The 26,495-nt window shown below is 42.3% G+C and overlaps 1 protein-coding gene across 9 annotated transcripts in view; it reads right to left on the minus strand.

The window, feature by feature from the left end:
- TNC (tenascin C) overlaps window positions 1–26,495 on the minus strand; it is a 177,497-nt gene that overhangs the window by 31,754 nt on the left and 119,248 nt on the right. For 5 of the 9 annotated variants that reach the window (XM_083807351.1, XM_083807350.1, XM_083807352.1 and 2 more), the window contains 10 exons: window positions 16,249–16,841; window positions 13,998–15,311; window positions 11,966–12,229; window positions 10,974–11,089; window positions 10,690–10,846; window positions 9,802–10,071; window positions 8,466–8,651; window positions 7,657–7,746; window positions 6,685–6,948; window positions 3,785–4,153 (listed from right to left, as the gene is read on the minus strand). In XM_083807351.1, coding sequence (XP_083663477.1) covers window positions 3,785–4,153; window positions 6,685–6,948; window positions 7,657–7,746; window positions 8,466–8,651; window positions 9,802–10,071; window positions 10,690–10,846; window positions 10,974–11,089; window positions 11,966–12,229; window positions 13,998–15,311; window positions 16,249–16,711 — 3,493 coding nt within the window. In that variant the 5' untranslated portion in view covers window positions 16,712–16,841. The remainder of the gene's footprint in view (window positions 1–3,784; window positions 4,154–6,684; window positions 6,949–7,656; window positions 7,747–8,465; window positions 8,652–9,801; window positions 10,072–10,689; window positions 10,847–10,973; window positions 11,090–11,965; window positions 12,230–13,997; window positions 15,312–16,248; window positions 16,842–26,495) is intronic. The other 4 variants (XM_083807353.1, XM_083807356.1, XM_083807357.1 and 1 more) reach the window with 1 other exon arrangement.

Consider the following 26,495-nt stretch of genomic DNA (forward strand, 5'->3'; position numbering starts at 1 on the left):
TGGAGAAATGGATAGGTACATTCTCACTTGATGTGAATCAGGACAATTCAGCTCCAAAGAACTTCACTGATTTACATCGGTGAGGATTTGAACCCTCAGTCTCCCAAAGATGCCTTTTATCTTTACTACAGCACGTTGTTGCTACTGATACAAACCAGATGTGGAATGCATGCCGAACATCACAATAATATCCAAATCCAAACCAAGAAATGAGACACAGAGAAACATGCTAAATCTCTTCCTACCCAAATAAAAACATGCTTGGAGGAGTTATCCACTCTGATACATGCAGAAATTTAAGAAAGGGGAAGGGACCCTTAACTAAAAACCAAGACAGAATGAACTTGTGGGATCTTTCTTTAAAGAGATCCAGAGGGATGGAAGGGAAAAAGATTTGGCCTTCAACATGCTGAAGATCTGTGAAAGCATCTTGTAGCACAGTCAGGTTCTGAAAATCTGAGAGCTGTGGAAATCGCAACAAATGGTTTTGTTGCAAGGCAACAGGCAGGTGATTTTTCTGACACTTCAATTAGCCATGCAGAATTATCTCCTCATTAGTGGAAAACCACATCATTTCACACCTCGATGACTGCCTTGCTTTCATGCTCCATGGCATTCAATTAAGAGAGAGTGAGTCATCTACCACCATCAGTCAGATCAGCACAAATACGTACTCAGGATTCAGTATCTGTCTCCAAATTCACACATGTATCAAAAAAAAAAAAAGAAAGAAAGAAAGAAAGAAAAAGTTTTCAGATGAGAAAGATCAACTTAAACTGTTTTCAAATAAATGCAGAAATTTTACCTTGAAAATATACTCTCAGGAGAAGTATAGATGTAGAAACATTGCTTTCTGCTCACCTCCAGAAAAGAGCAAAGCCTCTGAGGCAGTGACTTATATTTACATATATGATATATTACATATACCATATCAGTGACAGTTGACTTAGATAAGGGTCCTCCTAAATTACACCAGCATGTGATCTGAACCAGGCCCTACATATTGTGCGACCTGAAGACAGCAAAGTTGTCGTCACACCAGCATATGTGCAATGGTAACTGCTAGCGTAGTTCATTCTTTCTTGGAAAATGTGCTGTCAGAACTGTTCCCTGACCACACAAGGGTGACTGAGCTCCTCTAACATCCCCAGGGAACAAAGCAGGAAGACATGCAGCACTGAACCAGTAGCCTTCCCTGACTCTCAGCTGCTTTTGCACAACCACAATTCTGGGAACAGGCAAAAATCTATGGCATCAAGCAAGTGCACTGGTACTTGTTCAGTCTTAAAGAGGCTTAAAAATACTTAACATGCATAGTGGCAGCCGGGCTTTACTGTGGAGTATTTCTGCAGGAGACATGCACAAATAGAGGGAGTGAACAGACCAGCACGGAGGAAGAGAGCAGTACATTATACAGGTAAGCTCCATGCCACGGAAGGTCCCACTGGGGAACTGCCACGCACCTTGAGTTGGAAAACCAGGACAAAGTGTCCAAAAATAGAAGGGAAAAAGAAACCATGAGGCTGTCCTTAAGCTGGCATACTAAGAATCCTTGAGAAACCCCACAAAATGTTAGTCAAAATTGGCTTCTCATTTCCCCTCATTTTCCTTGAGCATCCCTATTGATACCTATCCCAGATTCCCACCAATTATAGTATGAACAAACAAATGGGAAACACAGCAACAGTTCAACTGCATTATCCAAAAAAGGAGGGACCAACTCCTGTAGCTGGCATTTTAATTCAGCATTTTGCTGTCATAAGTGGGTTAATTTTATTGTGACATCTTTGATAACCACATGGGTGGTTACCACGTACAAATTGTCCTATGAAGCACATACAGTTTTATGTAGCTACATTATCTCTGAAACTTTTTTCAAACCTAATTCTGATTATCATCTTGTGTTTAATGACTGACTCCACAAATGAATTTGTGGTTGAGAAAGAGTGGTCTACCATCTACATGCACATATAAACGAACATGCACACACCTATTAGTACATTGTGTAATAGAGGAATATGTGGCTTTGTGTACAAACATGCAATGGATAGAAAAATGCAAGTGATATGAACACACAGAAAACACTCATATACCATAGATAGTATCAGCATTCTATGTTTAGCATACAGAATATTAGCTACAGAATGGATAACAGAAAATTTGGAAAACAAACTGTAGGATATCAAGACCAATGGAGATCAAACACTTGACTAAGCAAGCAGGGGAATAGATGAGAAGAAAACAGAGCTCTAGGAGCTCTAGGTGGGTGGATGACAGCCAGACAGGCTGATGCATGGTGATGAGATGAATAAATAGCAAATGCCAAAGAGCTGAAAGTAAAGAAGAAGGGAACTGGATGGACATGGACAGTAAACACACTCTTTCTCAGACTGGAATATTTCTTAATATCATTCTCTTAATAAAACTTCAGGCTGAATATGGCCTAAATATGTCCACACTGCTGCTGCTGGCCTTTTGAGGAATTCCATTGTAATGCTTCACTGGAGTTTTTACTAAGAAGAATGTTAATGTCCTGCCAGGACATTTCCCCAGTTACTCAGGATGGAGCAAAGTGTATTCTGTATTATGTCTTGCTTCCGTCTCTTGGATTTTACATTATTTTCCAAGAAGGGCTATCAGCCAGTTTCATTGTAGAATTTCTCATCAGATCAACCTCACTGTAGGATATGACTGCAGTTCCCTGAAAGAGGGTTGCAGAACCATGGCCTACCAAGATACTTCCATTCTTTTAAGAACCCTTTGGCTAAATGACTTTCCCGTCTCTCAACCAGCTGATTAAGTGGTCTTACAGTGCCTTTGCACCCCTGAGTTCCACAGAGTAAGTACTGCAATAATATCACAGGCCAGAAATATATAATATATATATAATAATAATAATAATAATAATTAATATAATAATATAATATATATTATATAATATATTATATAATATATATAATAATATATAATAATACTGAAACTACAGCTAAAATCCTCATATTGAAGTCTGAGATTCCAGGTACTCTCAGCAGAGGACTCAGCTGAAGAAATGGACAACCTTTACTGGTAAATCCATTTTCCCAGCAGTCAGCACTGCAGTTTCCCATCGAACTGGCTCACCTAATCACTCCTCCTAAATTTCCTTTGAGTTTGTATGAAGAAGAGTGGTGCAATCTGAGACTAGCAGAAGACAGGAGAGGAAGAGCAACTGACACACAACACAGACAGGGGTCTTTGGTAAACAGCATAAATTTTCTTAAAAACATTCAACAGAATGGAAAACTTGCTTCTACAAGCCATGCTCCTATGTGCAACACATTTCCAGAGGCAAGACAGTATCTTATCCATGATTCATCAGCAGTTGCTGCACAATCTGGGTCCTTCAGCAGAGGAATGTGAGGTTGGCACTTGGTTTCTCTTATGCTCACCCAATTATTTCCACAGCCTTCTCATGCCTGATGTATTACCATCCCTCCTCCTCCAGGACCTACATTGTGCTATGCAGGCAGGGCTCCAGAACCAGAACAAGAAGGAACAAAGCTGCAGTCTGACTGCTCAGCTTTCTCAGAGCTGGGTTACGTGCTCGCTCTGCAGATTAGTAGTCAATCTCGCATAACATTCTCCAGACGTGCTGCCAGGAAGGTCCCTCCAAGTAGTAAAATGGTTCCCTTTCTTTGACTTCTGAAGTTGTTCTAAACCAAAACCTGAGCACAATGCTGGGAAGGACGTTTAACAAGAGAGACCCTGCTTTGTGGTACCTTAGTTAATAACAGAAAGGAGGTACCTGTTGTAGCCACAGCTTCCAGAGGAGGGGAGCGCTGTTCTCCAGCCAATCCATACACCTTGATTTTATAGGAAGTGTTAGCTTGGAGGCCTTCAATCACAGCACCTAGGGAATCTCTGGAAAGGAAGATTTCTGCAGGGGACCCGGCTGCCAATGACACTTCCTTGTACTCCACCACAAAACTAGTGTAGGCTCCTGTGTTCGCATACCACGAGACACTAAGGCTGTGGTCTGTAACCCCTGAGACCACAAGGTCCCTCAGTGCATCCTGCTCCGTCCCTGAGATCTCTGGAGCAACAAAGCTCCCAGAGCCAGAAAGCTCCTCTGGGTCAGGAGTCATTGCCTGCATTAGGGTTAGACTACGTGAAGCTACAAAGAAACAAACAAGCAAATGACAGTGTGAAATATTCAGTCTTTCCTTTTCAGTAGAATAAAATAACATTTAGCTAACTGGTCACTTTATAATTTTTAGCATCCCTTGAATGCAGAATCATAGACATCAGTATAAAAAAGCTTTGTATCGAGCTGCGCTTCATCCATATGAAGAAACAGAAGCAACATAAGGCTGCCATCCTACGGTATGAAAGATTTCATGACATGTGCTTTGCTAGAGGTTCGTGGGCTCTCAAGGTTTTGACCACCTGTGTGTGCCAAACTGATATACATGGAAAGATAACCAGGAGAATGTGAGGGAGGAGAGAAAGCACCAACAGAACATCTTCAGTTCTGAGGCTGAAATAAACCTTACTCTCAGTGACAGATGATTCACTGTGCAAAGAAACAAAAATAATCTGTGGGAAACAAAAGCACTGAAGCTTCTGGACACCTGCAGGCAGAGAAGCCTAACCAAACCACCAAGAGGCTGGGGAGACTATAAGATGAAAAACTGGAAATCTGGAAAAGCAAAGGGAACTGAAAGAAAATGTTCTCAAGCCTCCCACAGTCCCTGACTCCCGTGCTCAGTGAGGACAGGACATTCCCCTCTGAACAGCAGGACTGTCTCCTTCACCCACCAAGAAGAGCTAGTCCAGCCTTAGCTGTGCTACGGGCACTTTCCACATCAATCATTGCTCTCTCTGCATGGTTTCTCCAAAGCACTCTCCTCAGCAGTGCAATGGACCTGAGGTCCCCCAGAGCTCTGCAAGAGAGGGCAAAATAACAAGTTTGTTTTGCTTAGCCTGAGGACTAGAGGACCCCCCAAGTACTGGGAACATGGAAGAGGAGGCCTGGCTAGAGGGTGGAGGAAAAAGTAAACTGAAGAAGTGATCTCTTGTCTTATAACTCCCAGGCTTATAGAGCACTTCTGCCTCCCCATGCTCATGTGTTTGGATTTGCCCATTCCTATACAGGAGGAAGGTCACAGAGACAGGTTATGTCAACTACTGCTGTTGCTTCTAATGAGCCCACTGCAGAGAACTCTTTGTTTACTGGCTGCTCTGAGTAAAGACTTAAAACAAATACACTGGTCAGACAAACTTGTTACAAGAAAAATAATAATCCAAAGAAAAAAGAAGCCATCTTCTGGGACTTTGGAAGCTGGTGTTGGAAAGACCAAACTGTGAAATTCCACAGCATGTTGTTTCTGCCTTTTCACCCTCTACACTTACTTCTTTTGAGACTGTTCAGTCTTCAGACTAATGGGAAAACAGATAACTTTGGAAAAATTGAAGCCTGCTCACTCAAGCCACATAAACCTTCATCTTCCTTTTGCATGGATGTGCTTCAAGGCTTCCTAATTTTTCCCTACATGGGACACAAGCCAGACTTATGCATCAAATATGTAATTCAGGACTGAAGGTTTTCTGTAGTTTACACCATACCTTATAACTCTCTCCTGTACTGGATTACTGACTCTATAAATTCATAGGTGCTGCTGGCATGAACACTGCTAGTGAATATGACACTGTTGGTTTTTGTTGTTGTTGTTTCTTTTTTTTTTCTTTTTTTTTTTTTTCAGGTCAGTTGTATACAGCTATTAGTTTGTAAAATCCACAACTTCTGGCACATGGTTACCTCATAGGTGGTCTTTTGTGGGGAAAAAGCTAAAAGCCTATCTGCTAAGGAGAATAATTCTAGCCCAACCGATTCTGATTTCACTGCCTCTGCTGCCTTATAGCAATTGAGGCTATGCCTCACAAGATTTAGGCTGAAGGCACTTAAAGATTCAGGACTCACTTATATTCTATACTGAGATATGATCTGTATGCAACTAACTTGGGGTCAAAAAGTTTCAAAAAGAATAAAACCTTATTCAAGAAGTGGTGCATTGATTCTAGTTAAATAGAGTTGTTTGTGCAAATGGAGATGGCAGAAATGGACCCCTTCTTTGTAGACAAGTAAAACAGTCATGGTATCCAATGAAAACAGTGACTGTGACCAGATTTGTGACAATGGCATGTTTCTGCTTTTGGATGAGAAAAGTGAAAAAGGGCAACAACAGAGCCCTGTTGACCCTGCTGAAGCATGATGGGTGGAGGCATGCTGTGAAGGGAATTCATTAGGCAAGAACAAGCAATGTTAAACACATTCTGGTTGCTCTTCCTCTTGGTTTTTGGCTGTAGAAAACAAAACAAATTATAAGACATAATGTACAAAAGCACAGCCTCATTTAAAACAAAGGACAAGGTCTGTATTTTCTCCAGGACAAATAGCTGTGTTCTTTGTGAGCCTTCTCAAAAGGAAAGCAAGAAATCATTGAGAATATGGAGCTAAACACAGTAGTAAGGCAAATACACAGCTATCCCTCGATGAACCTGTCATGCTAGACAGAGCTAAGTCTGCTCTGCAGGCAGTGGATGTTTTCATGCAATTCCCCAGACACGGCTTACAAAATCAGGTGAAGTTTTACTTGGGCTAGTCAATGACCTGGCACACGGCACTCATCAAAAGCTGTTACTCACCAGTCGATCCCTTGACAGTTGTGGGTTTGCTTTTGTGTCTGCCCTTCTCTGCCACCAGACTGATGGTGTATTCTGTCCCTGCCTCTAACCCTCGAAGGATAAAAGAGGTGCTATCCACAGGGATCTCCACTTCATTCTTCTTTCCAGAAGGACTGACGTAAGTGAGGCGGTAACGATCAAACTTGGCCACTGGTCTTCTCCAGCGAAGTGACAGGGTGGTTTCAGTGCGGTCACTGACTTCCAAGTCCTTGGGGTTATCAAGATCTACAGGTTAAAAAAGCAAAGTTAAGCTGTCTCAGAACTGCCCTGGGACAGTTTTTCAGCCATCTGTTGACACAGTAGCAACTGTACTGGGTGCCTAGTGACAGCTCAGAGTTGGATCTGCCATCTGAGCTTTTGAAGCCCCGCTGCTCGAGGTGGAGGAAGATGAAGTTCTGTTTTACAGACAAACCACACTAAATCTAAATTTCCACCACTTAAATTCACTTCAGCAATCACTGCATGAAGGAGAGAAAGACGTTAGAGAAAGAATTTAATCCCTTACAGCATTCACCCAGGGAGAAAAAAAAGGGGGTGTTGTAAGAAAAGTCCCGTATTTGAAGGATAGTCAGGACTATTGAAACCCCTGAGGCTATACTCTTTGTCCAGATGACGTTTTAGCCATAACCACCATTCCTGCCAGAAACCCTCACAGCTAGAGAACAATTAGAGCAATCAATTATTACTACGGTGAATAACCCAGAGTGTTAAGAGATCCTGGTACAGGAAAAGAAAGCCAGAGTCAAAGATCAAAGATCTCTGGGAAAATACTTTTTCTTTTATTTGTGGGGAAATGTCCCATTTGTACCAAAATGAAATCAAGAATTTTCTAAAATATTTCTTACAGCATTACTTAAAAAGGAAAGAAGCACCAGAGTGGCTCCAGCTATCTGCTGCTTCCTCCAGAGTACAAGAGAGGATCAAGCTACTCACCAGTGCCAGCATTAATGGTAGCAGGAGCACTTTCCCTGTCCTGCCTCACTGCTGTCACTCCAATGCCATATTCAGTTCCAGGCCTCAAACCTAAGAGATGAGGAATAGAAGCATGAGTCCCTGTCCATGGAAGTTACCTATTGGCATCTGTTTAAATAAAAGGGTCTGAATGTATGCAAGATTAGATATATGCTTTCCTGTGTATGCAAAGAATTGAGGTTTCAGTTGCCTTCCAGCTGACCTGAAGTGAATAAATCCTTTTCCACAGACTTGGCAGAGGATATGGACTATGGCTGGCTGAGATTACATGCTGGACTATGTGCAAATGCATAGTCAGAGATAACTTCTGCTTTCAAGAGATTGCAGTGTAGGTACTGCTGCCCCGAGAAAAACATCCACATTAAATGGAGAAATCTACCATTGTAGGCCAGTGCGGCAACTTGCACGCACCCTGAAAAGCTGCAGGCTGGCATCAGTAAATACCATTCCTAGCACATACAAAAGCCTCCTGAACTTTAAGATGTCAAGCCATCTCTGCAAAGACGTGTAGCAACCTAGAACCCAGGCGACTGACTAGTGGGATTCAGAGATGCACATGGAAGCAAAATGGCTACACATCTGCTGTTGGTAGTTATCCATCTGAAGTACATAAATACATATCACATGGACTTTAATTTAACTCTTTCTACTCAAAATGTGTAACCACTGCTTGTAGCTCTTATGTATAGTGACCAAAAGGGTTTTTTGGTCCTGTGCTCCAGGGTGATGGCAGCAGAATGACATTAATAACAATCTCCCAATTCCCTTACCTGTGAGTGTAGCTCTGGTTGTTGCTTGGTTGCCCTTTGGCACTGTGATCTCAGCATGGTCTCCACCAGAAATGGGAGCAAACTTAATTCGGTAATTATCAATATCTGCGTGGCTGTTCTTCCACTCCAAAGTAATGCTATTGTCTGTCTGTGAAACTCGTTTCAGGTTTCTTGGAGCATCCAAGTCTGTAATAAATACATAAATAAATAAACACATAAATAAATGAAAGGAGTAATGCTCTTATGACAACGCTCTCTTATGACAGCCATTTTTAGAAACTGAACATGATCCATGAAGCTGACAGATTTCCTCTTATATGATGCCACTATATTCTCAACTACATTAATTAGATGTCTTTTAGCATGAAGCGTAGAGTTCACTAGCTTTGGGAAAAAAATCAGTGGAAGAAATTCACCTTTTATCTCCTGAAACAAAAAAAAGAAAGCCATTTCAACCTCAGTAATTAATTTTTATTACAAAATACATAGTTGTGGGAAAACATATTTGGATGAAAATAGTATTTTCCCTTACAAATACCTTAGCTTTCCAAATGAAAAGAAGCTGCTAAGAAAAAAAAAAAAAGACCAACTCTAGAATGTTTGTTCAGTTAGTATCTTGCACACATGGCTGAAGGGAACTTTAAGTCTCAAAATGCAAGGTGAATATTTTGTAGAAATGCAATAGGCTTTCCCTGTTTATACCTATGGTAGACTCAAATCATGCTCTGAATAAACTGCTGCATTTTGGGATGAAATGGGAGGTAATTCTCCATGTACCATATACTTAGGTCCCTTAATATATCCAAACCTTGACAATATGCTAAAGGACGCACATTTTCAGAAAGCATTCCCAGGATAACAAAGGAGCAAAGTAAACTTAAAAAAAAATACATGAGAGAAAACATTTGCAGACCTGAAGAAGGAAAAAGAGCAATGTTGTCTGCTAATCTACTGTGGGTTTAGACAAACAGAAATAAGGTCTTTGATGGAATAAGAACCATGGAAGATATTTAGCTCAGCAAACAGAGAAGTAATCTGGAGGAATTTGTTTTATGGAGTAAAGATTTAGGGTATGATAAGCAAAAGCTTCTAAGTGACTTAATAATTCCCATTTTCAAAACACATTTAGAGACCACAGGGGCCTAAATATTTTGGTGAGCCAGTAAATTATACAAGACACAACAAAGCCTCCATTTTCATGTACCTCCATAATACCACTGGTTCTGTGTTGATCTAGTAACTATTAACTCAAGCAAGATAATGCAAACAGCACAGGAAGATTGATGGTGATAACATTAAACTCCCAGAAATTTGGATTGGTACCCAAGCTTCCTACCTGTGACAAAGACTTCTTTCATGGGGTCACTTTCCATGTCCCCTCGCCGAGAGATGAGCGTCACTTCATATTCTGTGTGTGGTCTCAGGTTTCCAATAGAATATTGGTTTTCATCCTCAGAGAGGTCAATGGTAGTCCTGTCCCCTGGAACGTCCTTGGGGCCATAGGTGAGCTCTATGCCTTCAATTTCAGCCAAGGGTTTGGACCATGTGATCAGAGCTGTGGTGTCTGTGACATCTTTTGCCTCAATTTGGCTAGGGGCATCAAGCTCTGTTGTAAGGAGAAGAAAATGTGATATATATTTTTTTTTAATAAATTTTACCAGAAAATTATAGCACTTAGGTTTTTAACTGCTTCAGAACAAAATTAAAACGAATGGCTCCTACAAACTGAAGCTCATCTTCATTTTTTTTCATCCTTTACTTTCCACAGCTGTAGAAGAAAGTGCCAGATGGAGCCAATTCATAAGAAACAAATTCATCAAAATCCATTAACTTCTGAAGTTGTCAAAACAAAGACAATCAGAAACCCGAAGAGTTCTGCAATAGAAACTCTCTCCTATGTAGTTTCTTTATGCCAATGTCACCAGGAAGAAAGAAGTTCTAGATCGTATTGATGTACCTTTTAAAAAAAGTGCATACTGCTAGCTATCTTCTAAATAAAATTAAATTTGCTTTCCTCTTCAAAAAGGTAATTTGGAAATGAATTAATTTATTTTCATGTCTTCTTCTTTAACAGCTCCAACACTTCCCCATTTTTTTTTTCCTTTTCCCTATGAATACCCTGTATAAAGCTTAGCTTTCAAAAAAAATTTTTTAACACTACCAAGACTACGTCAAAAAGCAACTGTTTCGTTGGTTGCACTATAACAATACAGGTTATGCTTACTTGTGGTTATCACTTTGGATAGTCCTGGTCCCCTGGTATTGTTTTTCACTATATGAAGGGATACATTATACTGTTGCCCTGGTGCCAAGCCTGGCTGCATATATGATGTCTCTGGCCTTTTCAAGCTGCTGGTTATATCTCCATTATCATCCTTTTTCTGTAACACATGAAACAAACATTTATTATAAATACAAAAAATTCAGGATCTTTCACTTGGACAAGATCCAAGGCTTCTGTACAAGGAACGTTGCTTCCCTAGATGACCCTGTGATTCTGTGACTTACCATATTACGGAAGACCAGCTCCCAGCCATCAAATGAAATGCTCAGAGGATCCCACTCTACCTGGACAGATGTTTCTCTAACAGATTTGAATTTCAGACCTTCTGGAGCAGGCAGATCTGTGACAGGAAAAAAAAAAAAAAAAAAAAAAAAAAAAAAAAAAGGAGATAATTACATGTGCAATAAGTAATAAACGAGGGCACTGGGGTGGGATATTTTTCCACAGCTTTAACTATCTGCCATGTAGAGAGCTGTATCTGAGATGTTTAAACTTGCTTCACAGCTAGCTATTCTGCTTTTGGACAGACATTCCTCTGACCTGTTCTAGATGTCACCTTAGAATAAAATAAACTGTGCCCTAGAAATGCCTATTTTTGCCCTCTTGAAAGAACCTAGTGTGGACATTTGAAGTTAGGTGAGATAAATCCTGCCCCAAGTCTCTCAAAATGAGAACAATGACAGAAGTCAAAGAGCATCTTTTGAGACTGGCATGTTTAGATATGATTGTGATGTGCACAACACAAAAAGGAAAACGGTCAACAAATCAACAGATAGGCAGATAGAAAGTCAGTTGTGGTAAAACACACTGAAGATGCAAAACAAATATAATCTCCATTTCAGTCAAAACACTTTGAATCCAAGTGATTTCACATTGCTCTTATTATACTTGCTATATTTATATATATTTTCAGGAAGCATTACCAGAGTTTATAAATGTACCTTATTATGAAGAAACTGAGGGTTTTAATTTACAAAGACCCCACGATATTCATTATCACGAGACCACTGCAGAGAGCAGAAGAGCTAACAAACTTTACTTTTAACGCAGACATTGGTTTTGAAAAAGAATAGAATATGAAAGTGATGGAGGCTCTCCTTGTCCAGAACAGAAGGTGAGCAGGAAATAGAAAATACAAAAGTAAGAAAACCCTAACAAAAATAAATGCATACTACAGAACAGACAAATGAGTGAATAAAGAGAATATTAAACTCACATGTTGCTACTCTGGCACTGACTGGAATACTCTTCTTGTTTTTAAGGATTGCAAAGACACGGATAAAATATTCCACACCCGGCTCCAGTTCATGAATGGTGGCAGATGTCTGGTTTCCTGGTACAGTGAACTGCAGGTCTAAGCCACCACTGCTGGTAGGGACATAGGTGACAAGGTACTCATTGACGAGATTCTCATGCTTCCATTCCAGATTTACAGTTTTATCTGTTACATTTGTTACAGTCAGCTCTGTTGGAGGAGACACTAGGGAGGGGAAAAGCAAAACAAAAGTTTTCAAGGCTCAGAAAATAATGACCTACCCAGTTTCACATTTTCCCAGAAGCAGTTTATAAGAATCATCTCACAAATAGGGAATGGGAAGCCATGCCACACAAATTAGCCACTTGTAGAAAGGAATGTTCAGTTGATGAAGACTACAGATGTTTCCAAAAGTCATGGGCCAATTTCTACTTTCATACTTGCATATAACCTATGGTTGACTGTGTTCCAGATCCTCCTCTCATGGCTACTACACAAGACTACTATAGCTGGGTCCTTAGGGATTCAGACGATTAACTCAACTGCCAGCAACACATGATTTTATAGTTGGAAGTGCTGGGGTTTGGATATACAGAATTGCACAGATTTTCCACTGTAAAATAAAACATGATTATTTTTGTAAATACTTTCAATGGATTACTCCCCATTTGCACGCGCAAGAACACAGAATGTGACTTGCGAGCCTTCCAGGAGGAAGAGATGAAAAATAGGAATTTCTTTCACAGGGTATTCATTGTCTTTTACAATGTTCCCAACCCAAAAGTACTCGTTGATTACTATACAAAGATCTTAGTTCTAAAATTCCTCCCTTGGGATCTCCTAAAGAAAACTGCCTCCTTTATAGTGTAACACCTGTCATTATCTAGCTGCCAACATTTTCTATCGATTTCCATAGAGTCAGTGGTAATGGGAAACTAACCTGGTTTTATAGCTAAGTTTCCACTCCAGTTGATTCCATTATTTTACTCTAAGCTTTGTCAAATCTAACAGTATATATGTTCCATGTATATATATATATATAATATACACACACACACACATATATTTTATTTTAGTTAGAAAAATCAATTTGGTCACTTGAGAGAGAACCAAGGCCCCTGCAATAATCCTGAAAGCTTGCATGGCAGTATTTGTGACATCTGGCAATTCCATCATGATGGATGGTGTCTCATACTCAGATAGGACAATCTTATTTTCTGCACATGCCTTTCCTCCACCAGGGATCCAGCTCAAAGATCCACCTTCAAAGTAAGGTCCTTGGGGTCTGAGCCCTTAGGGTCTGACAGCATACAGTGTCAGTGCTATGCGTTTCGGTTTCAGCTCCTACAATAGTGATAGCATTGCAAATGCAAGTCCCCATCGTACTGGTCCAGTGTGGGACTGGGAACTAGAAACTGTCTGCAAGAAGTACTTGATACCTAAGCTCTTTACTCCCTGAAGTTCTTAACCACACCACCTCCTTCCTGACAGCATTATTTTTTAGGCAAAATTCTGTCCATGTTCTCTTGATTAATCCTGCTGAGTATCTAAGTAAGAAGTTTCTGGATTCACCTCTCTCTTTCTCCACAGCTAGAACACTTTCTTTTAGGTGCATCTTTTTATCATCAAGGAGCATCACGAGAAACCAAAAATGACAAACACCCATCCAGTGGTAGCTACAGCTCTGATGGCATTGTGTCGGGAGCAAACTTGGAGACAATAAATTGACTGTAGCACCATTATCAGCCTTTTAGCTTGCTGACCACCACAATTCACCAGAAACCTCTACACTATATAGCCCTGAAAAAGTAAAGGAGGTGAAGTTCTTCCTCTCAGTGCTGTAACTCTACTGATTCAACTGTTTGGACTGTGACGAAGAAGAGCAGAAACAGGGCCCAGCTACACGGAAGTCGTTCATGGACCCTCTGAGGCTAATGGATGGACACAGAGGATTACCCAGGGGAAGCAGATTGAAAGGGTCATTGCAACCTACCATCAGAGCAGTCGATTCCCATGTAACCATCCTCGCAGACACACTGTCCATCGATGCAGCGGCCCATGTTGTTGCAGTCATTGGGGCAGGACCGTTCACGGCAGTCTTCCCCGGTGAAGCCCTCGTGGCACACGCAGCGCCCGTTGACACAGCGCCCGCGCTGGTGGCAGTCGTTGGGGCAGGACAGCTCACCGCAGTCCTCTCCTGTGAAGCCATTGTCACACACACAGTGTCCCTCCACGCAGCGCCCACGGTTGTGGCAGTCGTTGGGGCACCGCAGCTCACCACAGTCCTCTCCCGTGTACCCCTCATCACACACACACTGCCCGTTGATGCAGCGCCCGTGGTTGTTGCAGTCGTTGGGGCACCGCAGCTCACCACAGTCCTCCCCCATGAATCCCTCGTGGCACTCACACTGCCCGTTGATGCAGCGCCCGCGGTTGTTGCAGTCGTTGGGGCACCGCAGCTCACCACAGTCCTCCCCGATGAATCCCTCATCACACACGCACTGCCCATTGACGCAGCGTCCGCGGTTGTGACAGTCGTTGGGGCACCGCAGCTCCCCGCAGTCCTCGCCCAGGTACCCCTCATGGCACACGCATCGCCCGTCCACGCAGCGCCCACGGTTGTGGCAGTCCTTCGGGCACCTCTTCTCGCTGCAGTCATCCCCAACGAAGCCCTCGTGGCAGACACACAGCCCGTTCTCACAGCGCCCGTTGCCATTGCAGTTGTTGGGGCAGGTCAGATCCCCACAGTCCTCTCCAGTGTAGCCCTCCTCACAGAAGCAGGTCCCGTTGACGCAGCGCCCGCGGTCGAAGCAGTCGTTGGGGCAGATGAGCTCACTGCAGTCCTCGCCGGTGTAGCCCTCATCGCAGACACACTCGTTGTCCACACAGCGCCCGCGGTTGTGGCAGTTGTTGGGGCAGAGGGGTTCGCTGCAGTCCTCACCGGTGAAGCCCTCGTGGCACACGCACCGCCCGCCCACGCACCTCCCGTGCACGCTGCACCCATGGGGGCAGAGCTCCTCGCTGCAGTCTGTGCCTGTGTACCCCTCAAAGCACACGCAAACCCCATCCACGCACTTGCCTTGGTCGTTACAGTCGGAAGGGCAGGAGGCCTGGCTGCAGTCCTCACCAGTGAAGCCCTCGTCGCAGATGCATTTGCCCTGTAAACACATGCCCCTGTTGAAGCAGTGGTGCGGGCAGGCTGGTTCAGAGCAGTTGGGGCCTTTCCAGCCGGGCTCACAGACGCAGCCGCAGATCTCAGTGCTGTAGTTGCCATGTCCGCTGCAATAGGGTGTCGTGTCCAGGCGACCTGTACCAATGAGTCAGGAAACCCGTTACCCCCTTACCTCTGGGATGTGTCAGGCCAGTGCGACACACAACCTAAAAGGGTCTGTTTTCCCCTGTTCCCTACAGGTCTGATTTACAGAATCACCAAAGGTTTTGAAAGACACGCTCCCATTCTCCCGTAAGATTTAGTTTACCAGGAATGCTTTAATTCACACTCCTGCCAGGGAAAAGCTGCTGCCAACTAATTGCTAAATGAGCATCTTAGATTCCTCTGCTCTTCTCAAAATCTCTCTTCCATTGACTGAGCACCTTTCCTGACTGCTTCATTATGGCACACACCCGTATTCACTGATTCACTCCAGAACATAGAAAGCCAGGCAGCACACTGTGTCATCCACAGTGAGACCAGATCTGAGCTCAGAGGGACAGATTACAGCTGAGAAGACCTATGTTTTCTCTATCTTATGACCAGCCTCTTACCTCAGTTTAAAAAACAGCAGGAAGGATACTTTCTTTTTACCTCTCAGATCATTTGTGCTCACTAGTACTCATCTATTGCTTATATCCTGCTGTATTTTTATTGGTCTCTGTTAAGGAAAACTTGGACATGAAAACAGTTACATTGGCAGCCTGCTCAAGGGCACAAAACATGGAGCCAAAAGCTTAGACTGTGTGAGTTTTAATCTCAGCTCGACACGGACTGTTACGTTGTCCAACTGCCATACATGCTCAATGCCACCACTACAAGGCAGCCCAGACAGACTCCTGACCCCCAGATCCACAAAACTGCAAAACTGTGAATGAACCAAGCTAGCAAATGCATTCCCACTTTTGATTACATTTCAAATTTAACAGGTTGACTTTTGCTCATTCTTGAAACAGATTCGAGTATCTACTCTAAACAAGATCTGCTGCCAGCGTGAGAGGTTCCCCCAGAGTGGCTCCCCAGTCTGCCTTACCTTCTGCTGTCTGGGAATTAGGACAGCATCCAGCCCCGCTGGCACACTGCTCCCGTAGGGAGGATACCAGCCCCTCCAGCTCCTCTAGTCTGCTCAGCAGATCCTTAATATCTGGGGCAGCTGCACAGCCACAAGCCCGGCGGGGGATGTTGATACGGTGCGTGAAGACAATCTGGTTCTCATCTTTCACCGTGTGCTCCTCGTAATTCTTGACAGGCTCAATTTCTGCCTTCAGGTCTGCATCACCGCTTGCTGTATCCAGGTCCACAGAGCAAAGGGAGCCAACAGGCAACTTAATGTTGTACACGTGGTTAAAAACCAGGGGCTGGCTATCCTCTGGTAAGGTCACGTTTAGCCCAGTCTCCCGCTTCTGCCGGATAATTCGCTTGATGAGTCCACCACTGACATGCTGGTACAGCAAAGCTAAGATCGCACAGGCCAAAACCTGGGTGGGGAGTCCCATTGTGGCGTTCAGTTCCTTTTCAAAGCTGATGGAGTCTTATATTTATTTGGCCTTTTTAGACTGGAGGAGAAATTGAAGAGCCAGTTCAAACCAAGTTGGGTTTCCTTTCCTTTCCTGTCACGCTTGTTCCCTAAAACAAGAAGCAGTGTAAGAGATGAACTGCAGCTATATTACCCAACAAAAGGCCAGTGGCACTGAGTGTGTGCTGGTGTCCCTTAAAGAACGTGGCTGTGGTGCTGCTCAGTGTATGATTTCGCTTGACCAAAATTGCTGAACTTGCTCTTAAATAACAGTGCAGACAGGGGTATGTACAATAAATCTATGTTCTGCTACGATTCAACTAATGTTAGAAGTCTGCGTTTCCTTCACCCACTAGCCCACTGCTTGAAGGCTACTGGAGGCTGGACCATGTAAAAAACTTGAGACGCTGTCAAAAGGCCTATCAACACTAATAAGCCCATTGCAGCCCTTTTCCATATGCTTTAATTTGTTCCAACTTCTAGGGAGTCTGAACTCTGGAGCTTGAAGCCCAATAACAGGTTTTACTACACTGACGATCTGTGTACAGCATGAATATGAACAGAGCTCTCCAAAGAACACGGCAGGTTAAGGGTTCTGGTGTCAGTGCTTGTATCATCATTCTAGCAGTATTTTAGCATAAAAGTAATGAGATGCAACAGATTATCCCAGATGAGGCTCCAACAAGGGAGACACTGTGTAAGAAATATCAACAGAAATATAGGAAATCTGTTGAACCATTGAGTACAATAGCAAACTTCAAAGGACAGGAGAGCAAGCAGGTGGGCAGGAAAAGGGAAAAACAAGATAAAAGAAAATGCACACACATACACCAAACTGGGGCTGGAGGAGTGGGAAGAGAAGGAAAAGAAATCCTTTGATCATCTCAGTTCTTCCAAAGAAACAGAAAGATTTTCATGAACAGAGGTGTAAAAAGTCTTTCTGGCGACCAATAAGCCTTTTCATTACGCAACTTTTCCCAGTGTTTTATCTTTCACCAGCAACTATTTCACACAATACCTTGCATAGGGTTGCAAGCACCTGGCTGGGATTTACTAGCTCTTCCTGAAACTCACTCTTTTCAAATAGCTTCAATATTTCCTCTTCCTCCTCAGTCTGAACCCACTCCTTTCAAATTATATGAGTCAGGGGAGCTGAAAGACATCTGTTGACTTCCATGCGGAATCAGCCGTTTAGCATGCACAGTGAGAACCAAAAGCAGCTAATGGACAGACTAAACAAGTGTATCTCTTAAATGTCATCTTAACATTTGTTTTTCTTTCTGCTCATTTAAATAGTTAGGTCAGTGAGTGGGCTTTCACTAATTGTAAGCTTCTTCCACTCTTCTGCTTCCCGCAAAGTATATGGGATCATTTTTCCCATACTATTCCAGCTGCTTTTGTGAAAAATAACAATCATACATCACCCACTTTACTGAAGTAACTTTGTGTAGACAATGTTGAGCTCACAAAGAGTGAACTTCACCCCTTTTTATTGGGGAATAAATCAGAAGTAAACATGCAGCAGTGGAGGCTTTTGGCTTGTGGAAAAGCATTCAGCTTGAAGCCATTTCTAACACTTACCCTGTTTGTTCAAATATGTCTGCAACCCCTGTCTGCACCAGAGGAGATCACAATTAGATTAGATTAGGTACCTAATAACGAGTGACAGAGACAGACATGGTCCAGGTCTCATTTGTGACTCAGGCCAATCCCTAAATAGGGCTGCAGTTCACGAAACACATTCAGAACAATATCTGAAGTGGGATTTAACTTTCAAGCACCCCCACATGTTTGCAAACTGCTTTCCATGCAGTGGGATTCCATGTGCTACATACTTTTTGCCCTGAGACAAGGTTATAGAGCTGAAATTGATGCCTAGTCCTCAGGTAGTTATTTAAGGGACACACTGCTTGAAAGATGCATCACCAGTGGGAAACAGAACAAACTGGAGGTAGCTATGAACCTAATTCTCACTGAATTTCACTCTGAGTATCAGTTTATTTATGGCTTCTGTAATTCCCAGCCTACAAGAATATTGGCCTTGTCCAGACCTAGAAAGCTGATGATAGTCTTTCTGCTAACAGCTGTGAGCTTCCATACCATTTTATGGTGATACAAACTATGATTTTTGTATATGCCTGGAAAATAAAAGCCCTGCTTCTGACAAAAGCTATTCACTGTTACCTTCACTACAGATGAAAGCCACACTAATACCATTACTTTTACTGGATACTCATCACATTAGAGTCAGCCAAACCTCTCAGCCTACAGACAATACTCAAGGCATAATGTATCTTGGCTGACATCCTTTTGAAGTTTACGAAGGGTGGTCTGGAAGAAGCATTCCACAGTGTCTGATCTGTGACCTCCGTGTTTTGAAAGTGAATGTGATGTCTGAGCTAATTTGGATCAGGTGTTTCTCCTCTGATCTGCCAAGGACCCAGTGTGATAGGCTGAGCTCCGCTGCCAGATCTGAGATCTACGGAACAAGACACCTTCATACAATTATTTGTACATTAGCCTTATTTTTGGCTGGAAGAACAAAGATGATGTCCTCCCATCTAATATCCTTCAAACATATCTACATAACAGCTCTGACCATGATGGACCACTCAGGAAGGCACTTCTAGAGAAAAACGGAAGACAGTAATTGCCAGGCTCAGTTGTTCCTTCATTTATTTTCCCATCTTCTTCCTTTCAGAATGGTCCACGTGGATTGTATTTAAAAGCTGCAGACGTACTACCTCTTGGAGACAACCCTTCCTTTGCAAACACCAGCTGCTGGACTATTTACAGGTACCTAAAAGTCTGGTAGCAAGAGTCTGTGAAAGAAGGTGACTTTTCTCATCATGAGCTTGGACGTGCTGCAATGCATATAAAAGGAGTTGGGTGATGTTTGTGGCATGTCTGTCAGACATGCTGAGTGACTTGTCTGCCCCCAAATGTGTCCTATTTTACAAGCAATTTGTCTAGTAAGAAATCCTACTCATTCTTTATGAACTGTGCCCCCTAATGTCTTCCTACCATCCTGACTACAACACGACTGCTTCAAAAATCTTGGCAATGATTATGTGGTTGGTCTGCAAAATCTTCTGCTTGTCATGAAGAACACTACATTCTAACAGTTCCTCTTGTCCCACCCAATTACTGACATCTTTCTATGGCCATCACCCCCACTGGGGCAAGGCTTATATTTTAGTTCTCTCCTTGTAGAGCATCCCATGCCGAAGAGCCTATGGCTGTTCCCTTAGTTGCAACCACAAAATAAATAATAACAAAAGGTACTGTAGCCTCTTATATCCGTCCTTATTTTCCTGGATGAGGTGTGACTTCCTGCAGGCCTGAATTTTGCAGTCACGTCATTTAAAGAGTTGTGGCTAAAAATTAAGAAGCTAATCATGGCAACTGCAGTACTAGCTGACCCAAAAAGTTTCAGGAAAAGAAAACATCCCATATGAATAGCAATTGTAAATATTAGATGTTATCCAAAGAGGAAAAAACAAAACAAAACAAAAAGACCATTCCTAGAAAAACACCCCTTAAAAACATGATCACTACCTGGTAATGCCCCTAATAATATGTGGTGGAAGTGAGATGGACTGTCAATAGCACAAAGAAAAGAAACAATTTTCATTTCCACAACAAGCCCTTTCATCTGAGAATCTCAAAATGCAACATAGTCTGATTGTCAAAGATGAGAAAATATTAAGGTTGTTTTTTGTTTTAGATGTCTCCTCTCCCCTCATTGACATCATAACTTTTTCAGCACATTTCAATTTAATTAGAAACTTGTTTCTTAATTAATTTCTTAATTGTCAATCCATCTTGAAAAAAGCTGAGGAAATCCTGACTCCCAGGAAACACTCAGCAAAGGTAACATATGAATATCTTCCTTCCCGCAGGTGTATTTGCTGGAAACCAGCAGGTGTGAGAAATTAAATTAATGTTTGCGTAGTTTACAGTTCTAGTGTACCACTTTGGTCTCTCTTGCAAATTCAGGAGTGGCAGAGCTGTGAGATTATTTGTGGGCACATGGAGCGATAAATATGCAAATGAGAACCCTGTGTTAGTCTAATCAAAACAGATTGCAGCAATGAAGAAATGGAGGTGTTAAAAAATATCTCAGCTGTCCTTCTTAAAGGAGGCAGAAGGCTGATTAGATTTGCTCAGGCACCCTCTACATGTCACGACTTGGAAATTAGACTTAAAGAAGGCAGGAGGAAAAAAGAGAGAGAAAAAAGACTACAAATCCTCTCCAAACAGATACTTCCAACATCACAGTGGGAGGGGATCAAATAATGTCAGCATATATTGTATTCAAGCACACCTTGTTAAACATGGATGGAAGTATCAACGGGAGGGATTCTGACAGACTCAGTTGGAGGAGAGCCACAGCCCTCTGCAGAAAACAGAATGGTGCATTTTAGGGCTTGGTAATTGCTTATGTCAAAATAGCTTTCTGTGATTTGTTAACAGAAGAAATTGTATATTTCAATAATTTCCAGTGTGATCTAGCCATCTGTTCCCTCAAGACTTGGGTATCCAGCAGTGCCTGTGTGTAGGCACTGGCCTCATGATATCACGGTGCTCTTCTCCTTATCTATTGCCATACAGACAAAAGAGTCATGCTGGGAATCTGATCGGACCTGGGGTACTCCCTCATTGCAGACACAGGGAATATGTGCACTTTCTACAAGGAATAAAAGCAGCACTGTTACAGAGGATTAATAAATTGAAGCTGTTTTCCAGCGTGCATTTTTACAAGGAAGATTTTCAAAAGATGCAACCTTTTGAAGAAAAAGTGCTAACAATATAGCTTTGCCAAGAGCATGTGACTCTCGAGGCTCCAGGCATCTTCTCAAACAGATGGATTAAATCTGAAGTAAATTGAAATGTTCGCAAAGAAAGAGACTGAGGGAGACTGCAAGTTTTGACACAGCAGGCCAAAACATGAACAGTTCTGATTTCATCATCTTTCATTGCTGTTTCCATAAATTTGTAACTACAGAAAATCATTTTCTTTCCATTCCCAACTGCAACAGGGCAAAGGAATCAGCAGGGAGTCCCAGTGTAGGTCAAACTATACTATGTCACAGTTTAGAGCTGGAATTCATAATAGTTCTGAAGTATCAGTGATGAATCTTTCCAGCAGACACAACCAAAGCCAAATTGTTGCTGTGCTTTTCTCCTTTATTTACATTGTAATCATTCTAAGGAGAAGATTTTTAAGGCAGCCAAATCTGACTCAGAAAACTGAAAATATAACTCAGAAAATCCACTGTTTTCTCCGAGGCTTACAAAGTACGTGCAAAAGAGAATCTGCAGTTGTTTCAACAACAATCGGACACCACAAACAAGACTTTAGGAGGTGAAACTCCAAGGGGAAATATTCATAATTCAGAAATTTTCTTCGAAGTCTTAAGTCAACTGCAGAAGCACAGGAAAACCTGTTTTCATAAGTAACAGGGAAGAAAGAAAGAAGCCAACTCCCTTATTCTCAAAAGTTCTATCAGATAAAATGCAGCGTGATAGGCTGTAATCCATCCAGGTCCCAGTTGCACAGTGAGGACTTACCTCTAATTCATGTCCAAACAACTTCACTTCTATCTCTGGGCAGTTCATGAAGAAAATCAGTCCTGCATGTGTGCTAGGGGTTCCTATAACATCCCTACATTTCTGTAGGGAGATGTTTTTTGTTTTGTTTGTTTGTTTTTTAATTGAAAAGAAATCCCAAACCTGGTAAACCCACAAGCAAACAGGCGATCCAGACCCTGTGATCCCCCCTGTTTATAAATGACAACATGCAAAGGCATGGATTTCAATGCCTTTCTCCTACCCAGCTCCAGATCTGCAGACCGAACCTATTCCTGAAAGTCAAACAGAGAGAAAGAATTAGCCAAAAAGATCTTTCTGCCAGTGGATGCCCAACAGTGCCAAGAGGAAGAAAGCACTCCGTGGAACAACTGTATGGAGACAGAGGCAGAAAGGAAACAACTGGAATGGAAGTTTTAAAATATGCTTAACTAGAGAAGCACAAAATCTAAAGACACAGGGTGGTATGGGTAATAAAATTCACTTTCTGATACAGAAATGATTCAGCAATGTCCATAAGTCCAGAACAAGGACCCCTTGGCATCCATATGTGTTTTACGGGGGACAGAAAACCTTTTTTCCAAAAGTTTTAGCAGTTAGAGTGGAGAGATGAAGCCTCATTCCCCCATTTTAAATACGGGAAACTGAGACACAAAGAGGCCTGTACTAAGACACCTGAGCTCCTACAAGCATTAGGACTACGTGTTTCACCCAGGGCAGGTCTCACAAAGCTGAAAGCAGGATCCAGTTTTACTGAGTCTCATCACAGCAGTTCAAGCGCAAGCACCTCACAGCACCAGATCCTAGTACCACACTTTCTTTTTCCTTATTCTGCCTTTACGACCTCAATTCTTATTATTTAAGAACAAACTGGTATTTTGTCTTTGATGTGGTTAAGCTCCCACAGCTCAGAGCTCTGGATACATCCTGAAGCCATCTGTGTTTCATCCAGTGCTGGCACTGAATGTTTGCAAGGAACCCCTGTTCCCGGGGCTGAGAACACTCACACATACCAGCACTTTGTACAGAGATGGGAACTGATTTTCACAATTAATTCATGATCGATTTCTGAGCTCTCCTAGATTAGAGTTGTCATGTGCAGAATGCATGCATTGTATGTTCTGCGAGCCTCATCATGCCACTGTACTTGCTACTATAAATAAAACAGATTTTAGACTACCATAAATGAGCCCTGCAGTAGGTCCTGGTGATCATTTGAATTACAGTCAGACTTGTACCTCAGACTGCTTCAAAGAGCAGCAATAAAAAAGATTCACACACACTTTTTGCCCCATCCAGCCCCTGAGGTCCTACATTAAACACCACTCAGCTAAGCCTGAACTCCTCACTCCAGTTAATTTTTCATCTTTGGCTTCATCTCTTAGATAACATTTCTACTTTTGGGAAGCTGTGTAGTTTCTGGTTCACAGATCCTACTGTACGTCATCTTTAAATAAAACCATTCGGATTCCTTTTAGCCTCCGCCCATTCTACCTTGGCTGAAAAGCAGCATATAGACAGGACTTTGCCAAGGCTCTTTGAGAAGGAATTTTAATTAATTGCTTTGTGTACAATTTAGAATTTAGCAAAGGCTCATATTTCAAAGGCATCAGCATGACAGTGTCACAAAGAGGGAGGAAAAATAACCCACTGAAGCCAACATCCATAAAAATGTGAAAGAGCTACGGTAAATTCTGAATGATAAGCATAAAAGCAGCCCCTTGAGAGACTAAACCTTCTGTGGTACAGTGACTATTTTGAGTTAAATTAGCATGATTATTCCATTATAAACTACTTTGTTTCAAGAGTTTTGTATTCTTAGCCATGGAAAATCTCCCTAGGTCTATCCTTGTTCAGGGTCTCAGAGAGAAAACAGACATTTCTAAACTAAACAATGAGCTTGGCTCTTTTCCAAAGCAGAACAGAAGTTCGGAGATCAGAGGTGGTCTTCTTCCAGTATCAGTAACACCTTTGATCAGTTAAGTGTTAGTGAGCAAATCTCATGAATTAAATGAAAAATGAAGTCAGCTGGCAGAGATGCAGCTGGGAGAAAAGGACTGCTGAAAACATGCAATAATTAAACAGAAGTGAAAAACACATTATATGATGAGGTGCCTGCAATAACAGGATATTGAACTCAACGACCAAGAGGTGCCTTCCAGTTTCACAGTCCTAAAGACTTTTTTGATTTATGTTTCTTACAATTACCTGGCTGATGATGAGAAAAGCAAAGAAATTCAGTCTGAATACGCTGCTGCTATATCATCGAGAGCAAAGGAGCAGGAACTCAGAGGAGAGCCAGGTGTATGGAAACGGCACTGTGTTGGGACTTGTGAGATCTGAGGTTGTTCCTAATTTCTGGAATGAGTTTAGCCAAGTCAATTAACATTCTGATTTCTAATAAGTATGTAGAAGATTTGCATCCTAAATAAGGTATAAGTAACTGACACTAAATGACTTAATTCCTTTGATACTTCCAATTTCCTCAAGAGATTCTGCTCTGTAGAAGACTTTCCCTCCTCTCAGTTTTTCTGCCTAAATTCTATGATCTTTGTACCAGAAGTTCTCTTACTGCATTTAGATAGAGTATCCACCTATATTAGAGCAAGCCAAGTGTGCTAAGGAATAGTAGCCAAGTGGCTACAGTTCTTAACAGAAGGTTTGATCACAGTCACCTCCTAAATGGACCACAGATAGACAGTAGATAGGATTAGTGGTGAAAAGGGCAAATGAGATGCCTTTGGATATTATACATTCTGGCTGGAGCAGAGCTGCTCTGAAACAACTACCATGTTGTTTAGGGCTGCTGGATATAAGATACTCTTGTTAAGGCCATGCCTACGTAATTATTTATAGAATAAACTCAATGCTTCCTTTGGAGCCATTCCAGAGGCCAGCCACCACTGGAGGAAATTAAATAACAAACCTGTGTTTAACATTATTAAAAGAAGATTAGCCTCATAGCAATGCTCTGTGTTACTGAAGGGGATTTACATTTCAAGTGCGTTCTACACATCCCCAGAACAAGACTGAGAAGAATAATTCCCCTCCACCTCCCACAAGGAACAGGAGCCGAAGAGTGGTGCTTTGCCTGGGCAGACCTGTGTGGCATGAGCCCCCAGGGCCTGCTACAGATCTCACCTCCTGCAGAACACCCCCGGCACCCACCCCCTGGCGGCTCACAGCCAGCTGCTGGAAGATGGCTTCGGCAGGATGACAGCCACCCACCTGGGGTGGGTTGAGGCATGCTTACAGCACCCGGAGTAGGGTGCAAACCACTTTATGGCAGGATGTCAGACTAGCAACAACCTGGTTTGATCTTTCTGGGGCCTCGTTTAGGATAAATCAAACTTGTGTGCAAGGAGGAACAGCTCCTAGGCATAGTCACGAGCCAAATATTAGAAGTAACCTAGGGATGCTCCTTCTCCAGGCAGGTGAAGGGGTGGGCCGTTGCAGGAATACCCCAGCCTTTGCTTTCACAGCCAGCACTGCAGGGCAGAAAAAGATGCAGCTGAACCTGCACTACCCTGAGTGTCATCTCCTGCAGATAACTTCACAGACATGAGTCCATCCTGCCACACTGAAAAAAAAAGCCTGCTATTCCTTAAAGAAATGTAAAGGCATGGCTTGTATCGCAACATGACACAATCATATTGTCTTGAGCATAGTGTCTTAATCGAAATGATAACAAATATCAGCTGGGAAACCTCCAGATCAAAGGTTTGCAACATCTGTTGTCCCACCAACAGGTATCACAAGCATTATGCAGAACTCACATTTTCAGGATCAGACCCTAAGGGAACGACATCTGCTGAATCCTATAATATCCCAGCTTCTCTTGGCTTGTGTTAGAGCCTTATGACTTTTTAAACACAGTTGTTTTATATCCAATGTTTACATAAGGAGCCTCCAACGTGGCATTATGTAATAGTTATATATAGCCAGCCAGACTCAGGAAGAGACCCATACTAAACACAGGAATCAATAGCTTGTAATAACTCATTTTTGGTACCACTGGAATTGGTAAATTTATCCAAATTCAAACTGAATGAAGATAATTGCTGACTTAGAAGTGCAATGCAGAAATATTCAGTCTGTGCCCATAATTTGGTGTTTAATTTCTCATGTACCGTATTGTTAATTGTGCATAATTAGAAACAAATAAATGGCAC

Source organism: Anser anser (genome assembly GCF_964211835.1).
Source record: "Anser anser genome assembly, chromosome: 21".
Lineage (NCBI taxonomy): Eukaryota > Metazoa > Chordata > Aves > Anseriformes > Anatidae > Anser > Anser anser.